The following is a 27,095-nucleotide window of genomic DNA, read 5'->3' as shown; positions in this document are numbered from 1 at the left end:
TCTCTACTGAGTATAAGGCATTGCTTCCAAGCAGAGTTACCAGTTTAGCAGTAGCACAAAATGCAGGCTGGCTAAGCCTATGCGTTCTACTACGGCACAATATAGGACAACCAGTAATCCAATGTGTGCAAAAATGTTTCTCTCTCACCCCCACACACATAAAGTGTATGTATGCTGACTCCTTTTGCACAGAGACAATAACTCTCAGAGAAGAAACAGACAAAGCTGTTCTTTTCTTCAGTGCAGACTCTGCCCCAATAGTAGCTGCAGAAGCAAATTAAAAGGCTAGATTGCAGTACACTGCAGTGAGATCGATACACTAAAAATTATCCCTATTTACTGCTTCTCTTCACTACCCCACCCCAGTGAACAGACAGAATTCCAATGCCTCTGTCTCTCTCACACAGTGAGCACTGCAGCAGTGAAGGTAAGAAGAAAGACCTCCTTTGCCTAACTTCTCTATCTTTTTTCTCTCTTTTTTAAAACTTTTTCTTTCACTCAGACAGAGCTCTAGAAAATACAACCTTCCTCTGTGAAATTCAGCACAGAAAAGAATCTTAAAATAGTGCTTGCACATGCTCCTACCTTTCAGTGGGAGGAAGTCAGTGTCACTTGATACAGTTGCCAGCTATAGGTTGGTTAAAAAATGCTTGACTTTGATTGGTGCTTCTTCTTGTAATCTTTCCTGTTTCTTCCAGCCTCAGCTCCGGTCAGATTATGACCTCACTGGCATTGCTTGGTTGCTAAGTTTCCTTGAGGAGAAAAAGCAATCTTGTTGCTGATGTTTTCCTTGGGTCACAGACTTGAATGAGAAACAAATGAATGGAAACAAACATTTTTATTTTTGTGGGTACCCTTCATTTCTTTTGGGGGACCACAAATGAAATTAAAATGGCCCAGTATGCCACATTTTACCCATTTGTTTCAAATAAATGCACATCACTAATAGGAAATCCATATAGTTATTGTTAGGTAACACATTTACTTATCATTTGCCTTTCATGGACTAAATCTCAGCAATTTTCAATGTTCTGATCTTTTGATTTAGTTTGAAGAAGGAATCCTAGATACCAGTCTCTTCCTGATGGACAAAGCACAACTGGATCTTTCTGGACGGGGAAACCCAATCAAAATTGCTCGCATTGGAGCTGCAATGGTATGTACAATACTTTACTAAAAATGATTAAGATAAGATGAGCTATAAATGCATGACATTTCATATTATTATCTGTTAGCTAATATATCTGTTTGCTATTTTATGTGGTATTTTATTATTTATATTTTATGATTGCTTTATTTTGTTTTATAAATATGTCACACTTGTTTTTATTGTAAACTGCTCTTATTTTATGAAAGGCAATATAACAAGTCTAATAAACTAAACTAACATTGACCATCACAAGTCTTAGTGATTTTACCTTTCTGTGCTACATGATAGCCAACCATATAGGACACCTGTCAGTCAGAATTAGCAAGGGAAATCATGCTCACCACAGTATGAATGACAATCATTAGCATGCTGTGTCAATAGAGTTACCAACTGGCTCCATATTTTCAGGATAGGCCGAATATCAGAGTTAGCCAGGTAACTTGTCTGGCTAATGTAATTCCTTCCAGAAAAGCTCCCAGAATGCCCCTACACGATCCAGCTAAATGTTATCTGGCTAACTTTAGGACTGCTCTGTGGCATGACCAGAGTAGTTGTATACATTATCCAACTCTGAATATTGGAGTTAGCTGGATAACTTATCCAGCTAACTTAATTCCACCCTGAAACACCCCTGTAAATACCTCCAAGTTATAGTATCTGGTTAAGTTTCAGCCATTAACTGCTTAGCCAGATAACTTGGAGGAGGTCAGCCAATGAGGATATTCAAATCCTGTCATTTATCTGGCTAAGTCCGAACTTAGCTGGAGAAATGGCCCTGAATATCAACCTAAAAATCAATTACAAGAAACTCTGAACACTGGTGGTTAGAATTGGTCAGGGCAGCGCACTAATGCAAAATGAGCAAGAGTTTATTATGCAAACACAGATGCCAAAATAATTATCTGTTGTAAAAACAATAAGAAAAAAAATCAGCCTTGAGGAAGAGTCTGTGAAAGAGTTGTCTATTTCTGACTGGAGGGTCTGGTCATTTGGCCTTTAGCAACCTGTCTTTAGGGAGAGCAAAGGTGTTCCACATCAAGAAGAGGTATTCTACACTAGAAGCTCCGTTCACAGAAAACTTTGCAACTGTAGCTCATGAAACCAGAGGTTTCTGAATCCCCTGCCCTGCCCAGGAGGACTTAGAGATAAAGAGTGTGGTCATCACCCAAGAAGGAGAGGAACAATGACGGGACCCTGGGATGCAGATTTCTCTCCCAGGAGCAGAGCTGTGGCAATGCAGCCAGCTTCAGCCTGATCTCACGTAACCCAGAGAGGCACTTTGATCCAGTTACTGCTAAACTTTGTCAAGTGGAGACTCAGCAGACTGGTGATCAGCTGAGGGACTTTCCCTAAATAATATTGCAGAAGAGTTTGCTGCTGAATATACCTGGGTTAACGTATCCCAGTAACTTTTGGCAGCTAATTTTTCTGTTCAGTGTTCTGTTTAGCTGGTTAGCATTGAATGTCAGCGTTTACTAGCTAAAATTTAACTGTGCCCTCTGCAAAGCCTCCATCACCACCTCTTCTTATTCAGCTAAATTTTGTGAGGATAATATGTTTGGGTGTAGCTTGCTTATTGCGGCGGTTACTACCCCTAACTAATTAAGCTAGACATTCACTTAGATGCAGTTCCAACACTGCTCTCTACATTAATGGTTAGAGATGTGAATCGTGTGATCGATCGTCTTAACGATCGATTTCGGCTGGGAGGGGGAGGGAATCGGATCGTCGCAGTTTGGGTTTTTTAAATATCGTGTAAATCGTGTAAATCGAAAACTGGCACACTAAAACATCCCTAAAACCCACCCCGACCCTTTAAAATAAATCCCCCACCCTCCCGAACCCCCCCAAAATGCCTTAAATTACCTGGGGTCCAGAGGAAGGGTCCCGGTGTGATCTTTTACTCTCGGACCTCCGTGCGTTGTAGAAATGGCGCTACCTTTGACCTGGGGGTCCAGCGGGGGTCCAGCGGGGGTCCGGGAGCGATCTCCTACGCTACTTACGTCGGGGGACAAAAAAACAAAATGCCGCCGGCGCTACCTTTGACCTGTCATATGACAGGTCAAAGGTAGCGCCGGCACCATTTCTACAACGCACGGAGGTCCGAGAGTAAAAGATCACACCGGGACCCTTCCTCTGGACCCCAGGTAATTTAAAGCATTTTGGGGGGGGTTCGGGAGGGTGGGGGATTTATTTTAAAGGGTCGGGGTGGGTTTTAGGGTTGTTTAGTGTGCCGGTTTTCCCGCCCTCCCCCTTCCCCTCCCCCTTCCCCCGATTTACGATTTTTTAACGATAAATCGGGGGAAATGTTATTGTATCGCGGCTCTAACGATTTTTGACGATTTAAAATATATCGGACGATATTTTAAATCGTCAAAAAACGATTCACATCCCTATTAATGGTGGGGGTGGAAGAGAAATAGAACCAAAAAGTTACTAAGAGCCAAGAATAACAGATTAAGTATGAGAAAAAAAAAATAAAAAGTGCAAAGCTTACTGGGCAGACTGGATGGGCTGTTTGGTCTTCTTCTGCCATCATTTCTATGTTTCTATGTTACTTGGATAAAATATAGCTAGGTAGCAGGAAGAAATTTTGAAATCTTTTTTTTTCCAGGTAACTCCAAAAGATACCTGGATGACAAAGCCTTTGAATATAGACCTCTATATAACTGGTAATATGCTTTGGGGCTAACACACTTATCCCTAGATTCTTCAAAATGCTAGAAATTTTGCATGAATAATGCCTGTGATAAGGTAAAGGCGTGTGGTAAGGGTAATTTTGGAGTTATTAAAATGTGTGCTATTTAGAGGTTTATTACTGCAATGTGCATTAAATTGATCACACATTCAATATTTTCATGAGAGAGAGAGAGAAAGAGAGAACCTCTGTTGCAAGCACAGGGGTATGATCGCTTGCTCTGGAGGGTTATGAGCCCTTGGACCATGGCATGGCTCAGGAAGGAGCCCCAAGACACACACCATGGGAGGTGAGAGTGTCCAAGCACAGGCTGAAGCTGGAACAAGGCGGGACCAGGGTCAAGACGTGGACCATCGTAGGCACTGGAACAAGGCAGGGCTCAGACCTCCACTGGACCTGCTCACATAGGTGAGACCCAGCAACGAAATGCTGGTCTTGAGTAGCCCTCCAGCCACTTGGTAGCCTTTCCAGGCCTGCTGTTTGGGAACGAGTGCATGAGGCCAGATGGAGGCTGATGACAGGAATATGATGAGACATGGAACTGAGGAACTTGGAAGACTCAGACGAGGACTTGAGCAACTTGGGAGACTCAGGTTCAGATTCAGGATTCAGGCACTAGTATGGGGTGAGTACTGCACCAGAGCGCACCCTACACAGCCACCCGTGGCTGGTCATGGACCATGCCAAATGTGAAGCAGACTCAGACGGAAGATGAAGACTTGAAACTGGAAACATGACGAAGATTCAGGAGAGTCCTGCACCAAGGTGCATCCTACACAGCCGCCCTTGGCTGATCGCAGACCATGCTGAAGCAGAGCAGGCTCTGACTTGACTCTAGGGCATGGACAGAAGCAGAAACAAGGAACTCCGAAGACCAGGAACAGGATTCAAGGATCCAAGAATCAGGATTCAAGGATTCAAAGAATCAGGATTCAGAACTCGGATTCAGGAACAGACCTTGGCATTAAAAGCAAGGGCCTTCTGAAGGCTTGTGTTGCAGTCATGAAGGCAGGCCTTATGCCACAAAACTCCCTACACAGCCCTCCATGGGCTGGTCACAGACCATGATGGTGGCACACCAGGAAAGGTGGACAAGAAGGAAACCTGGAAGCAGGGCAAAGAGCCAGAGGCTAGAACGTCAGAAACAGGTGACGAAGGAGCTCCAACGAAGAACAAGACCGGGAACATTCACAGGAGACCAGGAACATCTAACATGAAGACCATCAAGACAGGCGAAGACCACAGAGAACCTTGCATGGTGAAGGAAGTACAGATGACCATGAGGATCCATGCAAAGGCCCTGAGGAGTGGAAGCAGAGCCCTTTTATAGGGCTATAGGAGCGACGAGGCGATGACATCATCAGTTGGGGCTTGGGGCTTTTCCCGCTACTGGCCCTATAAAGGTTGAGAAGATGCACACATATGCCTAAGCAAGATGCAGGGACAGGGAGGAGCAGAGTATTAGCATCCGTGGTGTTCCTGCCATGAAGAAGTGGAGCACAGTGGCGGCAACACCAGAGCCACGAAGAGGAGCATCCCGGCAGTGGCTCCATGTCGCAAAGAAGAGGAAACTGCAGCAGCCCTTCCTGCTGTGGATGGTGGCAGCTCCATGCCATGGAGGGAAGCCATGGCGGCGGGGGCCACGAAGGAGGAAGAAAGGCAGACAGACACCGGCCTGACCAGAGCAGTGGGCAGCACCGAGGTGAGAGGGACTGCTTGCGGAGTGGGCCCCACGAGCGACAACCATAACAACCTCTTTATAAGGCTCTCATATAAGTCAACTATTTATATCACTGTAGGAGGGTCAACTAATAACTGGAGGTGAGGTTATGTTGGTGGTGGTAGTCTAGGGTTTTGGGGCCAGTTTTACATGCACAATCAGATGTACAAACAGAACAGTACACATCAGTGACGATTTGATGATTTTGGATGAGGAAAGCTACACAAAGTTGAGATTTCTACAATGTACTCTTGCCCTAGCTTGATACACTCTCTACCTGGGTGCTTTAGACTAGGGCAAATGTACATTGTAGAAATCTCATCTTTGTGAAGCTTTCCCCATTCAAAATCACATCAAATCATCACTGATGTGTACTGTGCTATTCATACGTCTGACTGTGCATGTAAAACTGGCCCTTAAACCCTAGACCACCACCAAAACCTAACCTTGAGTTACTAGTTGACCCTCCTACAGTGGTATAAATAGATGCCTAATAGATGTGCCACCCCAGAGACTCAGGCTCTCTCTCTCTCAAAATGGGATATTGTGATAAATATCACAAATCCTGTTTGTAGAGCTTACACCAGGAAAAAAGGTGTAGTTACGGCATGGATTATGCTATCACATCCAATGTTAAATGTCCCTCATTTTCAAAAACTCCTCACCATTGACTAAAATTTTAAAATTTGCATTTGTATCTTGCAATATGATAAATAACGCATGTGTTATAGCGTTAGGGTCCTAATACCCACCAAAACACACTTCGATGAATGACCCTATTTGTTGCGCGTCCCGTCCACGCTAGGCCCGCACCTGCTCACCTTGCTCCTGCACTAAGGGGCCCGGGCTGTCCTCTCCTGCTGCCGCTGCCAGTGCCTCTCGTCCGTGGCGTCCCGCGGCGGCGTCTCCCAGGCCCTCCACCTCGGGCCTAGCTCCACACCAGGGCGCGGTGTCCTCTCCAGCGCCAGCCCCGCCCCTAGACGTGTGAGCGCGAACCGCCCAGCCCTTTAAAGGGCCAATGGCGGGAACCAGCTCTGCGGTGCAGCCCGATGACGTCACCTAGCCTCCATATAAAAGCGAGGCCCTCTTCCCCAGGACCTCGCCTTGGCAATCGGATTGACACCGTGGTGTTCTGAGTTTGCTTAACCGTGTTCCAGCGTTTCCCTGTTCCAGTGTCTCCTCATTCCAGTGTCTCCTTGTTCCAGTGTCTCTCCTTGTTCCAGCGTCTCTCCTTGTTCCTGAGTCTCCATGTGTTCCTGTATCCTTCCCAGGTAGTATCTCTGTGGACTGATCTCTGGTACTGACCTCTGCCTGCCTGACCATTCTCTTGTCTGCTGCCCAGAACTAACCACTGCCTGCCTGACCATTCTCTATGTCTCCCGCCTGGAACTGACCCTCACTTGCCTTGACTACATTTGGACTGACCTTGGTATTGAATCTTGCTTTGACTGACCACTTCTGGATTGATACTCTGGCTCTGACCCTTGCGCTTCTCTCGGACACTCTCTTCTGGTCTACTGTGACTACCAGACCAACCTACTTGGAATCCACCCGCGGCTTCCACCTGACTAAATCCGCAGGCGCTGCCTGTCTCGCCTGGAGAAACTTCTTGAACTGTTACACCTCCCTGAGGTCTCCAGAGCTTTCAGTTTGGGTCTAGTCCATCCTACCTGTATCAGCCACGCACCCTTGCTCGTGGTGGGCACACCCCTCTGCTACCTCTCCGGGAGACCTTCTGAGGACCACCTAAGTCCAGGTGGTCTGGGTACCCAAGATCTCAACCTGGGAAAACCCCAGACTGTTATTGGCAAAGCTCCAGCTAGCCTCTGTCTTCTACCGTGCTCCGCCTCCTGGTGGCAGGTGCTGTCTGGGTCCGACCAGAGGGCCGTACCAATCCTGCTCCAGGCCAAGGGTCCACCTCCAGTGCAACAGGTTGCCAAGGCCATAGACTTGGTGGAGTCCCCTGCCTTGTCCGAGAGCAACAACAGGTTCTAGAAGTGTTGGCATACTCCGTGGAAAAAATGCATTCTCAATTGGGGGAATCTGCCATGCTCAACCCAGGCTCTATTGCCCATACCTTGCCATCACATGCACCGCTGGCCTTCCCAGCTCCACCCTGTTTTAATGGAGATCCGCGCTTCTGTCGAGGCTTCATCAATCAATGTTATATGCAAATCTCACTGCAACCCTCGCTATTTCCTGATGAGGCAACAAAAATCATATTCATCCTCTCACGTCTTGAAGGGAAGACCCTGGCATTGGCTTCCCCACTCTGGGAGCATTCTGACGCAATCCTTTGCCAGTTCCCTCAGTTCATCTCTGCTTCCGATGCACCTTCAAGGACCCAGGTTGACAGGCAGTTGCTGGCCACCACCTATTCCACCTCCGTCAAGGCTCGCACTTGCTTTCTGAATATACAGTGGAGTTTAGAACTCTAGACACTGAGCTAGGTTGACAAGAAGACTGCCTGCGGGCACTCTACCTCTAGGGACTGTCTCCTGCCCTTAAGGATGAACTGGCCGATCGTGAGATCCCCGTATCTCTAGAAGACGTGATCTCCCTGGTCGGTAGAATCGACTATCGCCTTCGACAATGGCATCAAGAGGTAAGGGTCCTTTGACCTCCTGCCCTATGATCACCCCATTCAGAGAGTCCTAGGTTGAAGGCCTTACCAGTGGCCCCTCAACCTCCTGAGGAGCCTATGCAAATCAACCGTGGTTGCCTGACCCCAGAGGAACGTCTCAGATGCAGAAGATCGGGCCTCTGCCTATATTGTGGTGGCTCCAAACACCTTCTCCAGACTTGCCCTGTGCGTCCGGGAAACTCCAAAGCCTGAGCCTGCGGGGGCCCCAAGCTTGGGCGCTACAGTTTCTGGCCCTCAACTGTTGCTGCCTATATCCCTCCTTAGGGAGTCACATTCATTCGCTACTAGCGCCCTCGTGGACACTGGGCTGAGTGGAAATTTCATTATGGAAGAGATCGTCAAGCTCCTTCAGATACCAGTCCAACCTCTGGAGATACCCCTCCATATCGCCTCAATTCAAGGAGAACATCTCCCTGATTGTATCTCTCACCGTACCATGGCCATTCTCTTCACCGTTGGGACTCTCCATGACGAGGAGATCTCCCTCCTGATCTTGAAACGATCAACACACACCGTAGTCCTTGGCTCCAGTTACATGCACCCCACTTTGACTGGCAATCCCTGCAACTCACCCAGTGGGGCCCTCGATGTCAAACCCACTGTTTACGGCAAGTGTTTCCATCTGTGACAGTTCTAAGCTCTACAACCCTTCCTGGCTTACCTGCCTCGTACTCAGAATTTAAAGACGTGTTCTCCAAACAAAATGCCGATATTCTGCCTCCACTCCGAGAGTTTAACTGCCCCATAAAACTCCTACCTGGAAGCATGCCTCCCAAGAGCAGAACCTATCCCATTTCACTCCCAGAAACCCAAGCGATGTCAACATACATCAAGGAAAATTTGGCCAAAGGGTTCATAAGACCCTCGAATTCCCCAGCAAGCGCCAGGTTCTTTTTTGTAAAGAAGAAGTATGGCAGTCTAAGACCATGCATAGACTACAGAAGTTTGAACGCAGTAACCCATAAGGACCGGTACCCACTACCACTTATTAGTGAACTGTTCGACCGTCTACAGGGCGCACAAATTTTTACTAAATTGGATCTCCGGGGAGCATATAGCCTAGTACGGATTAAACTGGAAGACATCTGGAAAACCGCCTTCAACACAAGAGACGGTCACTACGAGTATGTAGTAATGCCCTTCGGACTTTGAAGCACCCCTGCAGTCTTCCAGCTGCTAATGAACGAGATTTTCCGGGACCTTTTGTACTCATTCATTGTAGTATATCTAGACGATATATTAATCTTCTCCAAAGACCTGAAGTCTCATCGCTCCCATGTTCAAACAGTCCTCCAACGTCTCAGAGACCATCATCTCTATGCTAAATTGGAAAAGTGCATTTTTGAACAACCCAATCTCCCATTTTTAGGCTACATCATCTCCAACTGTGAGTTCACCATGGACCCAGACAAACTCCAGGGTATTTGAGATTGGCCTCAACCAGTGGGCCTCCGAGCCCTACAAAGATTCCTCGGATTCACAAATTACTATCAAAACTTCATAGCCAATTACTCCACGTTGGCTGCTCCACTCACCGCCATGACTAGGAAGGGATGTGATCTTCGAGTGTGGAGTCCCAAGGCCCAATCAGCCTTCCATGCCTTAAAGGAGGCCTTCTATACTGGCCCGTGTCTATGTCACCCGGATCCTAACCACCCCGTCATTATCGAAATTGATGCATCCGCCATCGGAGCAGGAGCAGTTTTGAGCCTATACTCCACCAAAGGTACACTAGTACCATGTTCTTTCTATTCACATAAATTCTCCAAGTAGCAGTGAAACTTGCCCTCCAGGAATGGTGTCCCTGGCTTGAAGGGGGCGCAACACAAGTTCACGATATTTACTGACCATAAAAATCTGGAACACCTAAAGGAGGCCCAGTTACTTAACCCAAGACAAGTCTACTGGGCCCTGTTCTTTGAGCGCTTCAACTTCGAGCTCCGCTATCACCCAGTGGCAAAAAATCTCCATGCGATGTGCTCTCTCGCTCCGTCAAGCCAGAAGACACACCTGAGACTCCCAGGCATATTATTGATCCAGCTTGCATATCTATTGCAGTCACCACCACGGTACCAGCCGGGAAGATGGTGGTCCCCCGCCGTCTCCATGAGCGTGTGCTTCGTTGGGCTCACGACTCCAAGCTGGCCAGCCTTCCCGGCCGAGCCCGGACTCTTGAAATGCTCCGAAGGCAATATTGGTGGCCTGGCATGATAAAGGATTCCCATGAATATGTGGACTCCTGTCCGGTGTGTGCACAGCAAAAACCCCTGATTGGCCACCCATGGGGGCTTCGCCAACCACTTCTTGCGACCACCGAGCCCTGGTCAAGTCTCTCCACAGATTTCATCGTGAATCTGCCTCCTTCAAAAGAAAATACTGTAATCTGGGTCATCACTTGACCGCTTTTCAAAAATGGCCCATTTTGTCCCCTTACCTGGACTTCCATCGGCTCCAGAGCTAGCTCAACTCTTCTTGATCCATGTATTTCGTTTACATGGACTACCACAAGAAATCATCTCCGATCGTGGCCCTCAATTTGCTGCTAAATATTGGAGGTCTCTCTGTAAAAAGTTCAATATTATGTTAAACTTATCAGCCTATCATCCGCAAGCAAATGGCCAGGCCGAGAGGACTAATCACTCTCTGAAAACCTTCCTGCGATCATATGTCAATGACCAGCAAGATAACTGGGCTGACCTCCTGCCATGGGCAGAACTACACCCATATCGCCTCTGCTCAGAAGTTTCACCCTTTGCGGTAGTCTTCAACTGACAACTACGCCTACCCCTGCTGGTTCCACTAAGTGTACCCTCAACTGCAGCCCAATCTACAGCTCAAACCATATGCCGGCTCTGGAACCAAGTAAAGGAAAGACTCTGCCAAGCAGCTGACCGGGCTAAATGCTTCATAGATACCCATTGTTGGACCGCACCTCTGTTCCAGCCTAGACAGAAAGTCTGATTTAGTACTAAGCACATCCAGCTACGATTGCCATCCCAATGGTTAGCCCCTAAATTTATTCGTCTATTTCCCATCCTTCAATGCATAGGAGCAGTCACCTACCAACTCCAACTTCCAGCTTCCATGGGAATTCACAACACGTTCCACGTGTTGCTACCTAAACCTTTGGCTTTGTCCTGGCCTTCTCAAAGGCCTCCTCCACCTACACAACACTCTGCGGAACCTGAAAACACCCTGCAAGCCAAGGAGGTCCTGGATTTCCGACTCTGTCGAGGCCACTGGGAGTACCTCCTGTCGTGGGAGGGCTTTGGACTGGAAGAAAACTCCTGGGAGCCCTCCCACCACATTCTTGATAAGACTCTGCTCCAGGGCTTCCACCGAGATCACCCTGAAAAACCAAGAACGGTAAGGGGGAGGCCTAGAAGAGGGGGTACTGTTGAGCGTCCCATCTGTGCTAGGCCTGCACCCGGGCCTGCTCACGTTGCTCTGTGCTAATGGGCCCCAGGCCGTCCTCTCTCGCTGCCGCTGCCAGTGGCCTCATCCGCGGCGTCCCACGGCGGCATCTCCCAGGCCCTCCACCTCGGGTCTAGCTCCACGCCGGGACACAGCATTCTCTCCGGCACCGGCCATGCCCCTAGGTGCACGCACGGACCGCCTGGCCTTTTAAAGGGCTAAGGACGGTAACCAGCTCCGCAGCGCAGCCCGATGACGTCACCTTGCCTGGTCTGACCCAGTATGGCATTTTCTTATATTCTTATGTTCTTATATAAAAGTGAGGCCTGTTCCCCAGGACCTCGCCTTGGCAATCGGGTTGACACCGTGGTGTTCTGAGTTTGCTTAACCATGTCCCAGCATTTCCCTGTTCCAGTGTCTCCTCGTTCCAGTGTCTCCTTGTTCCAGCATCTCCTTGTTCCAGCGTCTCTCCTTGTTCCTGAGTCTCCATGTGTTCCTGTATCTTTCCCAGGTAGTACCTCTACAGACTGATCTCTGGTACTGACCTCTGCCTGCTTGACCATTCTCTACGTCTGTCGCCTAGAACTGACCCTCGCTTGCCTTGACTACACTCGGACTGACCTTGGTATTGACCCCTGCTTTGGCTGACTACTTCTGGACTGATACTCTGGCTCTGACCCTTGCGCTTCACTCGGACACTCTCTACTGGCCAACTATGACTACCAGACCAACCTGCTTGGAATCCACCCACGGCTTCCACCTGACTAGACCCGCAGGTGCTGCCTGTGTCGCCATGAGAACCTTCCTGAACTGTTACCTCCCTGAGGTCTCCGGAGCTTCCAGTTCGGGTCTAGTCCATCCTATCTGCATCAGCCATGCACCCTTGCTCGTGGTGAGCACACTCCTCTACTACCTCTCCGGGAGACCTTCTGAGGCCCACTTAAGTCCAGGCGGTCCGGGTACCCAAATGCTCAACCTGTGGAAACCCTGGACTGTTATTGGTGAAGCTCCAGCTAGCCTTTGACTCCTCCTGTGCTCCGCCTCCTGGTGGCAGGCGCTGTCTGGGTCCGACCAGAGGGCCATACCAATCCTGCACCAGGCCAAGGGTCCACCTCCAGCTCAAGACTATTATCTTGGCCCCTGGCAGTGAAAGAACTGCAGTTGTTTAGTGACGGTTCATTTAGAGATAGGTGTTGTGCCTCCAATTTTTTTTTTGTTTGTTTGTTTCTTTTTTATATGTCCATGCTTCTCCTTTCCTGATGTGGCTCTAGACTGTAAATAAAAATGATCTCATAGATAGAACTGTTTCCTACTGTCATGGTCCTCAAAAAAAGCTAGGAGGAGGACAAGGAGCCCTAGCCAGACCCTAAAATGCTACACATACTAAATCAATCTTTCTGAACTTTACATGACAATATTCTATCAGTTTTCTCCTATTCAGATTTGTTATTTTAATAGTGACGATCTGGGGGCTAATATGGATGGAATGGTATACAGTTAATAAAATCAAATTATTCCCCAGGCTTGTTTGCTACACAGCATCCAACCTTCATCTCTCACACAAGGTTAAAATGCTATATACACACAATAAGATTAGCTGCTGGTCTTGTAGTGTGCCTGGAAGTACACCTGGAAGACAGGGGACTTATTTGCTTTGAACCTCTTTGTCTTTCGAAATTCTACCTTGTTTGAAATATATTGAAAGCTTCTGGAGAATCCTTTTGAAGAATTTATGTTTATGGCAAACAGTAACTGAATATTTATTTGTTTTATATATTCATTCTTATTGACTGCTCATGCAGGAAAAACCTGGTCAGTGCATTGTACAACAATTCAAACAACCACATACATTAAAATCAGGATGCAAGCAAATCTACATTCAAAAACAACATAAACACAAAAAAATCATATAATAAAAATAAAACAACTCTATAAGAGCATTAATAAATAAATAAATAACCTTAAAATACTATATATTCTGAACTATCATGGAGAGAGTCACATTTTCACCTTTTTCTGAAAGAGCAAATAATTTAACTCCATCCGTAACTTTTGGTGCTGAATTCCACAGTTGGGGGTCCTACAACAAAAAAGAGACATTTCCTAACTGCATTTCTTGACATCTCCTTTACTGTTGGAATTCTAAATAAAATTTCTGATGCTGAATGAAGGCAACTCTTTGGTACATAACACTCTACCAGCTGTTGTAAATACTTTGCCCCGGCCTCTACTTTATTCAGCAAGCACATGATTTTAAATTGTGCTCTTTGCTGGACTGGGAGCCAATGTAGCTGCTTTAATAAAGGAGCGTTACTAAACTTTCGAGGACAACCATAAATAAACCTTGCTACCATATTTTGCATAACCTGAAACCTGTGGATACTTTTAACCGGCAACCCCACCAACAAGAACATAAGAACATAAGAAATTGCCATGCTGGGTCAGACCAAGGGTCCATCAAACCCAGCATCCTGTTTCTAACAGAGGCCAAACCAGGCCACAAGAACCTGGCAATTACCCAAACACCAAGAAGATCCCATGTTACTGATGCAATTAATAGCAGTGGCTATTCCTTAAGTAAACTTGATTAAAAGCAGTTAATGGACTTCTCCTCCAAGAACTTATCCAAACCTTTTTGAACCCATCTACACTAACTGCACTAACCACATCCTCTGGCAACAAATTCCAGAGCTTAATTGTACGTTGAGTGAAAAAGAATTTTCTCCGATTAGTCTTAAATGTGTTACTTGCTAACTTCATGGAATGCCCCCTAGTCCTTCTATTATCTGAAAGTGTAAATAACCAATTCACATCTACTTGTTTAAGACCTCTCATCATCTTAAAGACCTCTATCATATCCCCCCTCAGCCGTCTCTTCTTCAAACTGAACAGCCCTAACCTCTTCAGCCTTTCCTCATAGGGGAGCTGCTCCATCCCTTTATCATTTTGGTTGCCCTTCTCTGTACCTTCTCCATCACAACTATGTCTTTTTTGAGATGCGGCGACCAGAATTGTACACAGTATTCAAGGTGCAGTCTCACCATGGAGCGATCCAGAAGCATTATGACATTTTCCATTTTATTAACCATTCCCTTCCTAATAATTCCTAGCATTCTGTTTGCTTTTTTGACTGCTGCAGTACACTGAGCCAACAATTTTAAAGTACTATCTACTTTGATGCCATTACAAAAATCAATCTGAGGCTAAAGAAAAGCCTGTACCAGAACCCGAAATGGAACAAAGAAAAGGAACACCCGTCTTCTCAACAACCTAAGCATAAAAAATATCTGTTGAACTACCATTGAAATGTGAGATTCAAAATCTCACTGATCATCACAAATCACCCCCAAGTTGAAGTTCTTTATGCTAGGGCTAGTTCCCAACTCCACCCCTTCTAGTCTCAATATCAATGATCTTTGTACCACATCCTCTTTCCCAATATACAACCTCTCAGTTTTCCCACTTAATTGTCACTTAATGGAAAAAAAAAAAGCGGTGTTTATAAAACTACTTAGAAAGCAAACCCAAATTCTCATTAATTCTCATCATAACCTCCTCAAGATTGCATCCTGTAGGAAAAATCAATTGCATATCTTCCACATAGAGAAATCCTTTTAACACCAACATCAACTCTCATGGCTTAAAAAATTAGATAATGATGGGGATAAAGGGGAACCCTGTGGAACCTCACACTTAAAGCCATACTGCTTGGAATATTCCCCTCTTATCTGCACCACTGCAAGTCTCTCCTTCATAAAAGAGTTCAACCACCTTAAAGCCTGACCCTTTGGCCCCTGTTCCTCACACCTCTCTAAAAGTAGAGAATGATCCATCAGGTGGAATGCACTGGAAAGATCTAAAAAAAATCAAAAACACTGATTCTGATTTCTCCCTTCAACACAAAACCTCTTCCGGAACAGCTAAAAGAACTGTCTCTGTTTTGTAACCCCATCTAAAACCTGATTGACACACATCTATCCCATTAGTTTCCTCCAAATATGATGACAACTGGGAACACACAGCACATTCAATAGCCTTAGCCAACAAAGGGGTATTTGCCACAGACAATAATTAGCATGACACTTCTTATCTAGAGTAGTCTTCTTCAACATCAGAGTCACCACTGATTGTTTTAACTGAATTGGTAAATAACCACTATCCAATAACATATTACCTGAAGCTGGGATAGATTTTTTTTTTTTTTTAATTGTTTATTAAATTTTCTTAAACATTTTACAATGAATAAAAAAAAAGAAATTTAAGTTACATTCATATTATCAACATACGTATATACTTCAAGAAGAAAAATTATACATGTACTCTAAAATAAAGTCCACATCATGGGAGGCATTTAGCAATTTAACAAAAGAAATTTTTCATTCAAATATGAAATAATGTGGAGTAATTTATCTATACTACCAGGATCTTTAATCTGTTGTGATAAAATCTCGTCCTTCTTTATCATTTAGGAAAGTTTCTAGGTGTGTAGGCTCAAGGAATACAAATTTATTTTTATTAAACATCACTGGGATAGATTTTATAAATGTACGCACGGGCGTACTTTTGTTCGTGCACCAGGCGCGAACAAAAGTACGCTGGATTTTATAAGATACCTGCGTAGCCGCGCGTATCTTATAAAATCCGGGGTCGGCGCGCGCAAGGGGTGCACATTTGTGCAACCTGTGCATGCCGAGCCCAGTGCGCGCTGCCTGTTCCCTCCGGGGCCACTCCAAAATCGGAGCGGCCTCAGAGGGAACTTTCCTTCCGCCTCTCCTCACCTTCCCCTCCCTTTCCCTACCTAACTCACCCCCCCCAGCCCTATCTAAACCCCCCTACCTTTGTTGGCAGATTTACGCCTGCGGAAAGCAGGCGAAAATCTGCGCGCACCAGCGGGCTGCTGGCACGCCATCACCCGACCCGGGGGCTGATCCGGAGGCCTCGACCACGCCCCCGGGCCTGCGCCAAGCCCCCGGGCCCGCCCCCGAAACGCCGCGTCACTCGCATCCCACCCCCGAAACGTCACGTCACTCACGGCACGCCCCCCGACACGCCCCCAACACACCCCTTCATGCAAGCCCCAGGACTTCCGCGCATCTCGGGGCTTGCGTGCGCCACCAAGCCTATGCAAAATAGGCTCGGCGCACACAGGGGGGGTTTGGGGTAGGTTTTCAGGGGGTACGCGCGTATCGTACGCGCGTACTCCTTTGAAAATCTACCCCATTGTCTTTATCAAAAAGGAGGGGCAAGGGTCTAAGGGATACTAAGAGAGTTTGCAAATAGACAACATCTCCACTGAAGCAAACTCCTCCATGCCCCAAGTGTCTTCTCTCAAATACAAACATTTATTTCTTCCAACTTCTCCCTCCAAACGATTATCCAAACCTTTTCCCATAACCAATAAGGAAAGACCACATTCCTGATCCTTTTTCTTCCAAAATTCCAAAAAAACTGTCCCCACAAAGTTCCTCCAGAATATGGAGCACCTTATTTAAAGAATTTCTGATTATTACAATTGTTGTTTGGATAATTCACTCTCACACTTCCTTTGTGGCATATTGGCTTTATTAGTGTAAGTACATCCACTCCTGGATTCTGCTATACCTGGAAATAAAAAATAAAGCATTGGTGAGCTGATAAAGCCCACTTTAGTGAAACAATGAGAGACGCTAAGATAAACATCTTTGTCACTTAATGGGAAAAAAAGCAAAGATGTGAAAAAGTTATCCATTGCACATGCACATAGCCTCTTATAAACCACTGTAGCATTCTTGGACTTATTCAGTAGCCATGTCCCATAGGAGCCCTCACCTACCCAGACTAGTACAATTAACTGTTAGGGATGTGAATCATTTTTTGACGATTTAAAATATCATCTGATATTTTTTAAATCGTCATTAATCGTTAAAGAGTGCGATACAATAGAAATTCCACCGATTTATCGTTAAAAAATCGTTAATCGGGTTAGTGCACACTAACGGGAGTTAGGACACAACCTAAAAACCCACCCCGACCCTTTAAAACCGCTCCCTTAGCCTCCACCACCCTCCCGACCCCCCCAAAAACATCTTTCTCTCTCTCTCTCTCTCTCTCGCACACACCCCTCCCTCATACAGGCTCCCTCTCTCTCTCTCTTGCATACACACCCACACAGGCTACCTATGTCTCACTCTCACACACTGGCTCCCTCTCTCGCTCACCCTCCTACACATAGGCTCCCTCTCTCTCTCTCTCTCTCTCTCACACACACACACACACATATCCCTTCACACAGACTCTCTTTCTTACATATACACCCCTCTCACAGGCTCCCTCTCTCACAAACAAGCACCCTCACATACACACAATTCCTTTTTCACACACACCAGTTCCCAATCTCTCACACACATACACACTCCTTCAAAATCTCCTCACATAAGAACATTAGAACATAAGAACATGCCATACTGGGTCAGACCAAGGGTCCATCAAGCCTAGCATCCTGTTTCCAACAGTGGCCAATCCAGGCCATAAGAACCTGGCAAGTACCCAAACACTAAGTCTATTCCATGTTACTACTAGTAATAGCGGTGGTTATTATCTAAGTCAACTTAATTTATAGCAGGTAATGGACTTCTCCTCCAAGAACTTATCCAATCCTTTTTTAAACACATCTATACTAACTGCACTAACCACACCTTCTGGCAACAAATTCCAGAGTTTAATTGTGCGTTGAGTGAAAAAGAACTTTCTCCGATTAGTTTTAAATGTGCCACATGCTAACTTCATGGAGTGCCCCCTGGTCTTTGTATTATCTGAAAGAGTAAAAAACCGATTCACATCTACCCGTTCTAGACCTCTCATGATTTTAAACACCTCTATCATATCCCCCCTCAGCCGTCTCTTGTCCAACTGAAAAGTCCTAACCTCTTTAGTCTTTCCTCATAGGGGAGCTGTTCCATTCCCTCTCTATACCTTCTCCATCGCAATTATATCTTTTTTGAGACGCGGCAACCAGAATTGTACACAGTATTCAAGGTGCAGTCTCACCATGGAGCGATACAGAGGCATTATGACATTTTCCGTTTTATTCACCATTCCCTCTCTAATAATTCCCAACATTCTGTTTGCTTTTTTGACTGCCGCAGCACACTGAACCGATGATTTCAATGTGTTATCCACTATGACGCCTACATCTTTTTCTTGGGTAGTAGCACCTAATATGACAATAGGAGGTCCTGTATGCATATATGTGACCTTGTATGTGTGCATGAGTGAGAGAGCCTGTGTGTGTCTGTGTGGGAGCCTATGTGTTTGTGTGAGAGCCTATGTGTGTGTTTGTGTGAGAGCTTATGTGTGTGTGTGTCTGTGTCAGAGCTTAAGTGCCTGTGAATGTGTCTGTGAGCCTGTGTGCTTGTGTGTGTGTTTGTGAATGTTTATATGCCTGTGAGAGCCTATATGTGTCACATATAGGCTCTCACAGGCACACACACATGCATACATAATAGAGATGTGAATCGTTTTCCATATCGTCTTAACGATAGAAATCGTGTGGCAGGAGAAGAAAATCGTGTTTGGCACGATTAGTTCGTTGAAAAATCGTTAAAAATCGTTTTTTCCGATTAGTGCGCACTAACTCGAGTTAGTGCGCACTAACTCAAAATGATACAAATAGACACTTTCCAGGTCACTGAAGGTCAGTTAGGAATGAATATGTGTTCCTATTGGCTGGCAGCCCTCTTATCTATTGATGTTACCAAGGTTACCACTGAGGTGATGGTTGGGGGGATGGGAAATGGAACTGGAAACTCATGAACACCAACAGAAAATGAAACAAAGTGTTCACACTTCCCAGGTCAGTAAAGGTCACTTAGGAATGAATATGTATTCCTATTGGCTGGCTGTGCTCTTATCTATTGATGTTACCAAGGTTACCACTGAGGTAATGGTTGGGGGGATGTGAAATGGAAACAGTTGGAAGCTTGACATGTGATGATCAGCACTCACGTGACTAGAACTTCTTTGTTTATTATTTTTGTTAGCAGACACGTGCATGTTGAATTTGCCAATCACTGTGCATTTTAGAAAGGTGGTCCTGGCTGGAACTGTACACAGTTCAAATATATGTAATTGATTGTTGGTAAGTGTATTTTTTAAGTAGCCACACTGGCACAAGTATGTTTACTTTTCCTCCTACTTACTAGCTCAGCTTTGTAAGAAGGGCTTCTCTGCTTGAGTGAGGGTCAGGCAGCTCCCCCCTGTCTGTGAAGCCAGCCTCTCACTAGTAATGCAGGGAGGGAGCTGTCTCAGACTTCACCATCCTCCCCCCCCCCCCTCACCCACACACCATTCACTAGCTGGGACATGGGGGAAGTCAGGAGTGAGGGTCAGGCAGCTCCCCCCTGTCTGTGAAGCCAGCCTCTCACTAGTAATGCAGGGAGGGAGCTGTCTCAGACTTCACCATCCTCCCCCCCCCCCCTCACCCACACACCATTCACTAGCTGGGACATGGGGGAAGTCAGGAGGGAGGGTCAGGCAGCTCCCCCCTGTCTGTGAAGCCAGCCTCTCACTAGTAATGCAGGGAGGGAGCTGTCTCAGACTGGTATCAGGGTTAGGGCACTGTGTGCAGGAAGATCACAACACTCCTGGTATTAATAGGGATAGGGCACTGTAAGAGATGACTGTAGTAGATTGAATAAAGATCTGATGTTTCTGCTCTCCTCACACCAAACAAAAACAACACACAAGCAGAGAAGCCCTTCTTACAAAGCTGAGCTAGTGAGTTAAGTAGGAGGAAAAGTAAACATACTTGTGCCAGTGTGGCTACTTAAAAAATACACTTACCAACAATCAATTACATATATTTGAACTGTGTACAGTTCCAGCCAGGACCACCTTTCTAAAATGCACAGTGATTGGCAAATTCAACATGCACTAGCATTTCAGGTGCCTGCTAACAAAAATAATAAACAAACAAGTTCTAGTCACGTGAGTGCTGATCATTACATTACTTTTTTTGTCAAGCTTCCAACTGTTTCCATTTCACATCCCCCCAACCATTACCTCAGTGTTAGCCTTGGTATCATCAATAGATAAGAGCACAGCCAGCCAATAGGAATACATACATACATATTCATTCCTAAGTGACCTTTACTGACCTGGGAAGTGTGAACACTTTGTTTCATTTTCTGTTGGTGTTCGTTAGTTTCCAGTTCCATTTCCCATCCCCCCAACCATCACCTCAGTGGTAACCTTGGTAACATCAATAGATAAGAGGGCAGCCAGCCAATAGGAACACATATTCATTCCTAACTGACCTTCAGTGACCTGGAAAGTGTTTATTTGTATCATTTTCAGTTAGTGCGCACTAAATCGAGTTAGTGCGCACTAACGGGGAGTTAGTGCGCACTAACTCGATTTAGTGCGCACTAACACGATTTAACGATTTTTAACGATAAATCGTTAGAATTTCTATTGTATCGTGTTCTATAACGATTTAAGACGATATTAACATTATCGGACGATAATTTTAATCGTTGAAAAACGATTCACATCCCTAATACATAATGTATCTGTGAGGGAGAAGGAGCTTGTGTATGTGAGAGAAAGAATATGTTACAGAATGAATGTGTTATTGTGCTTGTGTGAGAGAGGGAAGACAAAATTTGTCCGGCCTTACCTCCCCCAATCCACAATGATCTACATGTAGAGGAGATCATTTTTTGTGGGTTCCAGTTTAGTTCTTCACAGCACATTTTTGTTTATACTTTCTGACTTTTTGGTGAAGTTCTGTCTGTGTTCTGCATATGTGACAGAAGTGAGGGGATGAGGGCATATCAGTTTTTTAAAATATAGATTGTAGAAGGGAGCTGAGCTTTATTTGATGGGCTGGGACAGAGACTGAATGAATCTTGGGGGGGGGGGGGGGTTCGACAGCATAGTAACTGTTCACACAGGGCAGCAAAAAACCTAGCACCAGCCCTAAAAAGCAATGTTGACACTTCCCCATTAAACCATGTCTGTCTATATAGTTAGTATTTTTTTTAATAGCTTCTACTATTTTGCCTAGCATTAGTGCCAGGTTCAATGGCCTAAAGTTTTCCTGATCAACCCAGAGCTCTTTTTAAAATTTGGTGTCACATTGTCCACTCTCTAGTCTTCAGGTACTGTTACCATTTTAAATGTTAGGTTGCAAATCACCAGAAATAGGTCTACAATTTAAATGCTTGAGTTCCTTCAGAACTCTGGGATGAATACCATCTGGTCCCAGTGATTTGTTTTTCTTTAGTCTATCAATCTGATTTATTACATCCTCCAATTTCACAGTAATTTTGTTTAGTCGCTCAGATTTATCAGAATCAAAAATGTTTCTGATGTGAGTAGTTTTTCTGCTATTTCCTTGTCCATCCTGAGCACCCTTTTATCCCTTGGTCACCTAGTGGCCCAACTGACAGCCTCACCAGATTTTTGCTTCTAATGTACTTGAAAATGTTATTACTTGTTTTTACCTCTATGGAAAGATTCTTTCAAATTCTTTCTTAGCCTGCTTAATTGGCAGTGTTTATCCTTTTCCCTGTTTTCCTCATTTGCCTTCTCTTTGTAAAACAAGCATTCCTGACTTTTTGGCAAATCTCAAACAAATAAAAAAAAAAAAAAGCAAAGGAAAGTGCATGGAATGGCCTTCCAGTGGAGGCAAAAATGGAAATAGAATTCAAGAGGGCAGGGGAAAAGTACAGAGGATAATAATTTATATAACAAGGAAAAACAGAGATTAACTGGAGTCTATGCCAGGAAGCGAATTAGACAGACTGGATGAGCTTGAGGTCCTTATCTATTGTTATAATTTATGTTTATAGTACATGTCAGAGTCTTCTGTGAGATCAATATCCAACCAGCAAGGTCAGGAGAACTGGTTCACTTACTAACTGGAGGGGAGAAAGTAGACGATTGAGAACTGGTGCAGTGGCGGCAGCATTCCACTTTCATCTTAGCTTGCAAGTGTCAAAAAGGGCAAAGCTCTTACATGTGATATACAGACCTGGTTAAACCCCTACTTTTGTCACAACAGATTTACCTTGTCCTTTTTCAGAGTTTGTTTGTAGCCAGTTGCCTAATTAGAAAACCATTTTTAATCCAGACAAAATCTTTTAAATGAGAATTGTGATTTATTTGACAACAGTGTAACTACCATGCATTAACATAATTGAATAGTTTGTCATGGTAAATGTGTTTTATAGAATCTTAACTGATGTTAAGATTGCCAGACAGAGCCCCATTGCTTGTTAATGGCCATCAATTTAGTGATTCATCAGCAAACTTGTACATAGTTTATAATCTTACCTGGGGGAAAAAAATTGTTTGCATTTTATTTTCTTTCTTCCTACATTTTTGAGACATTAATGGACTTCACCATAATGGGTCTAGTCATGTTCTTTTTTCTTTTTTTTTTTTAAACTTCCTTTTTAATTTTCATTAACTGCTTAACTGATAAAAAGAACAACAGCAGTGTTCTAGACTCAATGTGCTGAGTATCTAGTCTTGTTCTTAAACTGGGTATAGGTACAGACTGGATAAAATCCTCTTGAGTATGAATGTGTGCATGCATCTGTTCCTTTCATTCTAGTAATTTAAACATTTGTGTGAAAATGTTTGATTATGAGAAGTTTATACTAGGGCAGGGGTCAATATTTAATCAAGCATTCTGAACTTTTGAACTCTTTAAAAGCCTGAGGCTTCCAACAGGTAGGCATATGTAAATGGCATATAGGACTGTATTCAAATAGGACTTTTTCCCATTCTGGATTTATGGCAAAAAGCTTTATTGTATAAAGCCATAGAACAATGGTTCTCAACTATCTCCTTGGTATCCAGTTGACAAGTCTGGTATTGCCCCACCCGGGGGTATGGCCTGTATAGTGATGGATGCCCTCTCCGTGAATAGACTTCTGGGGGGAACTGTTCCTGTGAACCACCAAACACACTGAAATAAAACATTGCTTTTATTATTGCAGGAACCAGGACTACATTAGAAACTGTGCATAGAAAGGATAAACCCATATACAAGTGCAAACATCCATGATCAGTACAAACAGTTTTAGAGTAACATTCTGCACTTAGAATAATCAATCATGGATATTATATATATTTGTATTTACTAGTACCAAAGCCTGATATACCATTACATCACTCGTATATCACTCAAGGGTATATAACCACACTAATTACTGGACCTAATATTACTCAGGTACAAACAAATAATAATTGTTTACTAACCCTCCACAGATGTATCTTAATCCACAGGCATTAGCAGGCAGGTGACGTGTCCTTGACTTTCTGAGACTGACAGATAATATTGAAGCACTGTGCTGGTTCAACTGGGATGAAGAAGAGAAGATGCCTCTTCCACACGCAAGGGATGGGGATTCAAAGGTTAACAGTTAAATAATACAGAACTAGATATACAGGCTTACAGGTACTACAGATGAATAACTATCTTTTAAATAGAGGTGAATTTCACAATAGTGTAACAGTAGCTCAGAAACCAGCACAGAACCTGGTGCCCAAAGTCCATCCTCCTATTACCTATTACCACTTTGTCAAATACTATCATCACTAAATGTGGAATTTAAAATCTACGCAGATGATATACAAATATTCATTCCATCATCCTGGTCTGACACTTTCTCTTTAATTCAGCTATATGTTAAAACAATAGATCAATGGCTTGCTCATAACCACTTAACATTGAATACAAAAAAACTGAAATAGTGTTTCTTAGTTATATAGAAAATCCCAGTAACGCACCTCTTGCACATATTATCTTAGGCAAGGAAACCATTGCAATTACCAAACTAGCACGGAACCTAGGAGTTTTGATGGATTCTAATTTAATTTATCATTAACCCAGCACATCTCAAAAATAGTTAAAAATTATTTCTTCAAATTACATATTTTAAAACGACTACATCCATTACTTTTCTTTTGGGATTACCAATTAATGCTTCAAGCATTTATATTTTCAGGTTTAGACTATTGTAATGGTCTATACTTGGGTCTACCTGAAATTGTCTCAAACCATTGCAGTTAATTCAAAACTCAACTGCAAGGGTTCTTACCGGCACTGCCATGAAGCACCATATCTCGCCTATTTTGCACAAACTGCATTGGTTGCCAGTCCAATACAGAATTCGGTGTAAGATTGCAATGATAATACACTCCTTATTAAATAACACAGATTCTATTTGGTTATGTACAACTTTACGGGAATATAAACCATCAAGAGAGCTTAGATCCGCCACAAAAAATTTATTAGAGATATCGTCTGTAAGAATGGCCAGTTTAAATGTTACTAGACAAAGAGCCTTCTCAGTGGCAGGTCCTATTTTGTAGAACTCCTTGTCCAATTCTTTAAGGCAAACGGTAAGTAGGAATGACTTCAAGAAAGCAATAAAAACATATCTTTTTACAGAAGCCTTCGGAAATAGTGGACTTACGCAGTAGACAGCAAATTATAAGATATGGCAACCTCTAACATTGGTATCATACCTAAAAGTTTTTAGATAGGATTTCTACATCTTGATTTCAATCTGTTCTAGTTTTTATTAAATTAATAATTAATTATAGCTTTGATATTTTTTATATAGTTCTTAAAAGTTTTATTATTTTTGTTGATCATGAATTGATTGTATTTTTTTTTTCTATGTTTTTATTTTACTTTACCATCGATAGTTAATATTTGGAAAGGACTTTGATATATTATGAGTTTATTTTATTTTTATTTTCACTTTTAATATTGTAAACTGTTTTTGTCAACTTTGTATTGGTAAGATGGTATATAAATACTTTAAATAAATAAATTAAATTAAATGTGTGTGATTCAGAAGAATTCTCACACTCCCAAAGACTACTGGATAGCTTTTTGATCTTCACTCCATGAGGCTTTTCCTAGCTGTCCTGTCCAGAAATACAGCCATCAAGCAGCAGTTTCCGGCAAGCCACTGCAGGCCCTCAGCAATTCCTTTTGCAGCTCAGCTTGAACTGTCTATCTTATTTAATCCATTTTCTGGTTTGTAAGTCTAGAGGGTGGGGACACATGAAGTCCCGGGGCCACTTCTTCATTCTTTCTCCCACTCCTAACACAGTCTAGGACCCAGGGGGAAGGCTCTTTTCCATTGGGCCATTGGGGAAAGGGGGGGGGGGCTGAGGAATAAATCCTCCAAGGCCAAGGGTGGCAAGGGTGACTCTCAAGTTTACTGTCCTGGGGAGGTATCCATTCAATTTCACCATTAATAAATGTGAGTTCCACCAAAATACTCTGAAAGCTCAGGCTGTGTCCAAACTAATTCTTTATTGCAAAAAGTTCTTAATTGGCAAAGTGGCACAGTTCATATCAATTCTTGGCATAACAGAAGGAAATCACAGGTCTCCAATCTTTTCTCTGTCTGTGCAAGGGTCTCTCAGCATCTGGGTTAGGAAAACACTTTCCATCCAGGGCATGGACAATCAAGGCTTCCTAGGTGGACAGGGCTAGCTTAGATGAGTGGAAAAAAAATATCTTTCCAAAAATACAGACATTTCAAAAGAAGAGGTCTCAGTCTTTGCACGGTTTCCTAATTTTACCTTTCCCCAGGGTGAAGACTTTTAATGGGAGTCCTCAGACATATCAAAACTGGTTCTTATTCAGTTCTTTCTTTCAAGATGATTTACAAGATCTATTAGATGAAATGTTCCAGGCAGCAGAGGCTAGCAGTTCTCCTGATCTTCTCCTCTCAGAGCAGGAAGGGTGATCACAACCTTCCCCTCAAAACACAAGACAGAAAGTCAAAAGAAGAAATCCTTCTGCATCGAGTCACCTCTGTTTCAGCCCACTTTGTGTGGGGATAGAGGGCAGTGGAATCTTTCCTACCTCTTAATCTAACCTAGCCAGGGACTCCTCAAAATCCACCAACCAGGGGTGCCAGGAGTACCAGGGGTCTCACAGAAGAAAATCCCCAAAACTGAGTCCAAAAGCCCATAAACAACCCCTGAGGCCAATGCCAGTGGAGCATTTGCCTCCTTCCTAGTCCAGGAAGTATTATAAGATGTGAGGCTTAGACACTAAACAAGGGAAAAAAACTTTAACTCAAAATACATTCCTTCTCCTCTAGCTGCTAACTAAAGATTGCCACATCTTGTAATGAAACAGCAGCTTATATATCTCTAGCAGGCAGGCCATTCCAGGTACCTCGGTAGAGGAGATGCATCCCTCCTTCTATTACCTTTCCTATCGTAGCTCAAAAATTAATTTAGAATTAAGGACACTTTGTGATGATTCCCAAAGGGTCATTATACTTAGCTGCCCAAACTAAGCAGGAGACACTGCCAGGATCCCTATAGAGGTTAGCAGATCTCTTTCAGCTGAGACAGAGCCATCCAGCATGTCCTTCTCTCTTCTTGATAAACTGAAGAGTAGTAAATGAAATTTCAGACCTATTATTAAAAATTTGTAACCTAT

At 44.1% G+C, this 27,095-nt stretch overlaps 1 protein-coding gene and 1 long non-coding RNA gene across 3 annotated transcripts in view; one reads left to right on the top strand and one right to left on the bottom strand.

Moving 5' to 3' along the window:
• The window catches only part of LOC115085051, a 56,674-nt gene extending 32,686 nt beyond the window's left edge, over positions 1-23,988 (bottom strand). The window contains exons 1-2 of the long non-coding RNA XR_003854699.1: positions 23,876-23,988; positions 586-752 (exon numbers count right to left, since the gene is read on the bottom strand). This is a non-coding gene — a long non-coding RNA (uncharacterized LOC115085051). The remainder of the gene's footprint in view (positions 1-585; positions 753-23,875) is intronic.
• Positions 1-27,095, top strand: part of F13A1 (coagulation factor XIII A chain) — a 274,594-nt gene that overhangs the window by 104,430 nt on the left and 143,069 nt on the right. For both annotated transcript variants that reach the window (XM_029590598.1, XM_029590599.1), the window contains exon 6: positions 1,049-1,156. In XM_029590598.1, the coding sequence (XP_029446458.1) occupies positions 1,049-1,156 (108 nt within the window). The remainder of the gene's footprint in view (positions 1-1,048; positions 1,157-27,095) is intronic.

This window comes from Rhinatrema bivittatum, chromosome 2 (assembly GCF_901001135.1).
Source record: "Rhinatrema bivittatum chromosome 2, aRhiBiv1.1, whole genome shotgun sequence".
In the NCBI taxonomy this organism is placed as follows: domain Eukaryota; kingdom Metazoa; phylum Chordata; class Amphibia; order Gymnophiona; family Rhinatrematidae; genus Rhinatrema; species Rhinatrema bivittatum.
The sequence above is the reverse complement of the archived record's forward strand: the minus strand, read 5'-3'. Positions and strand labels throughout refer to the sequence as shown.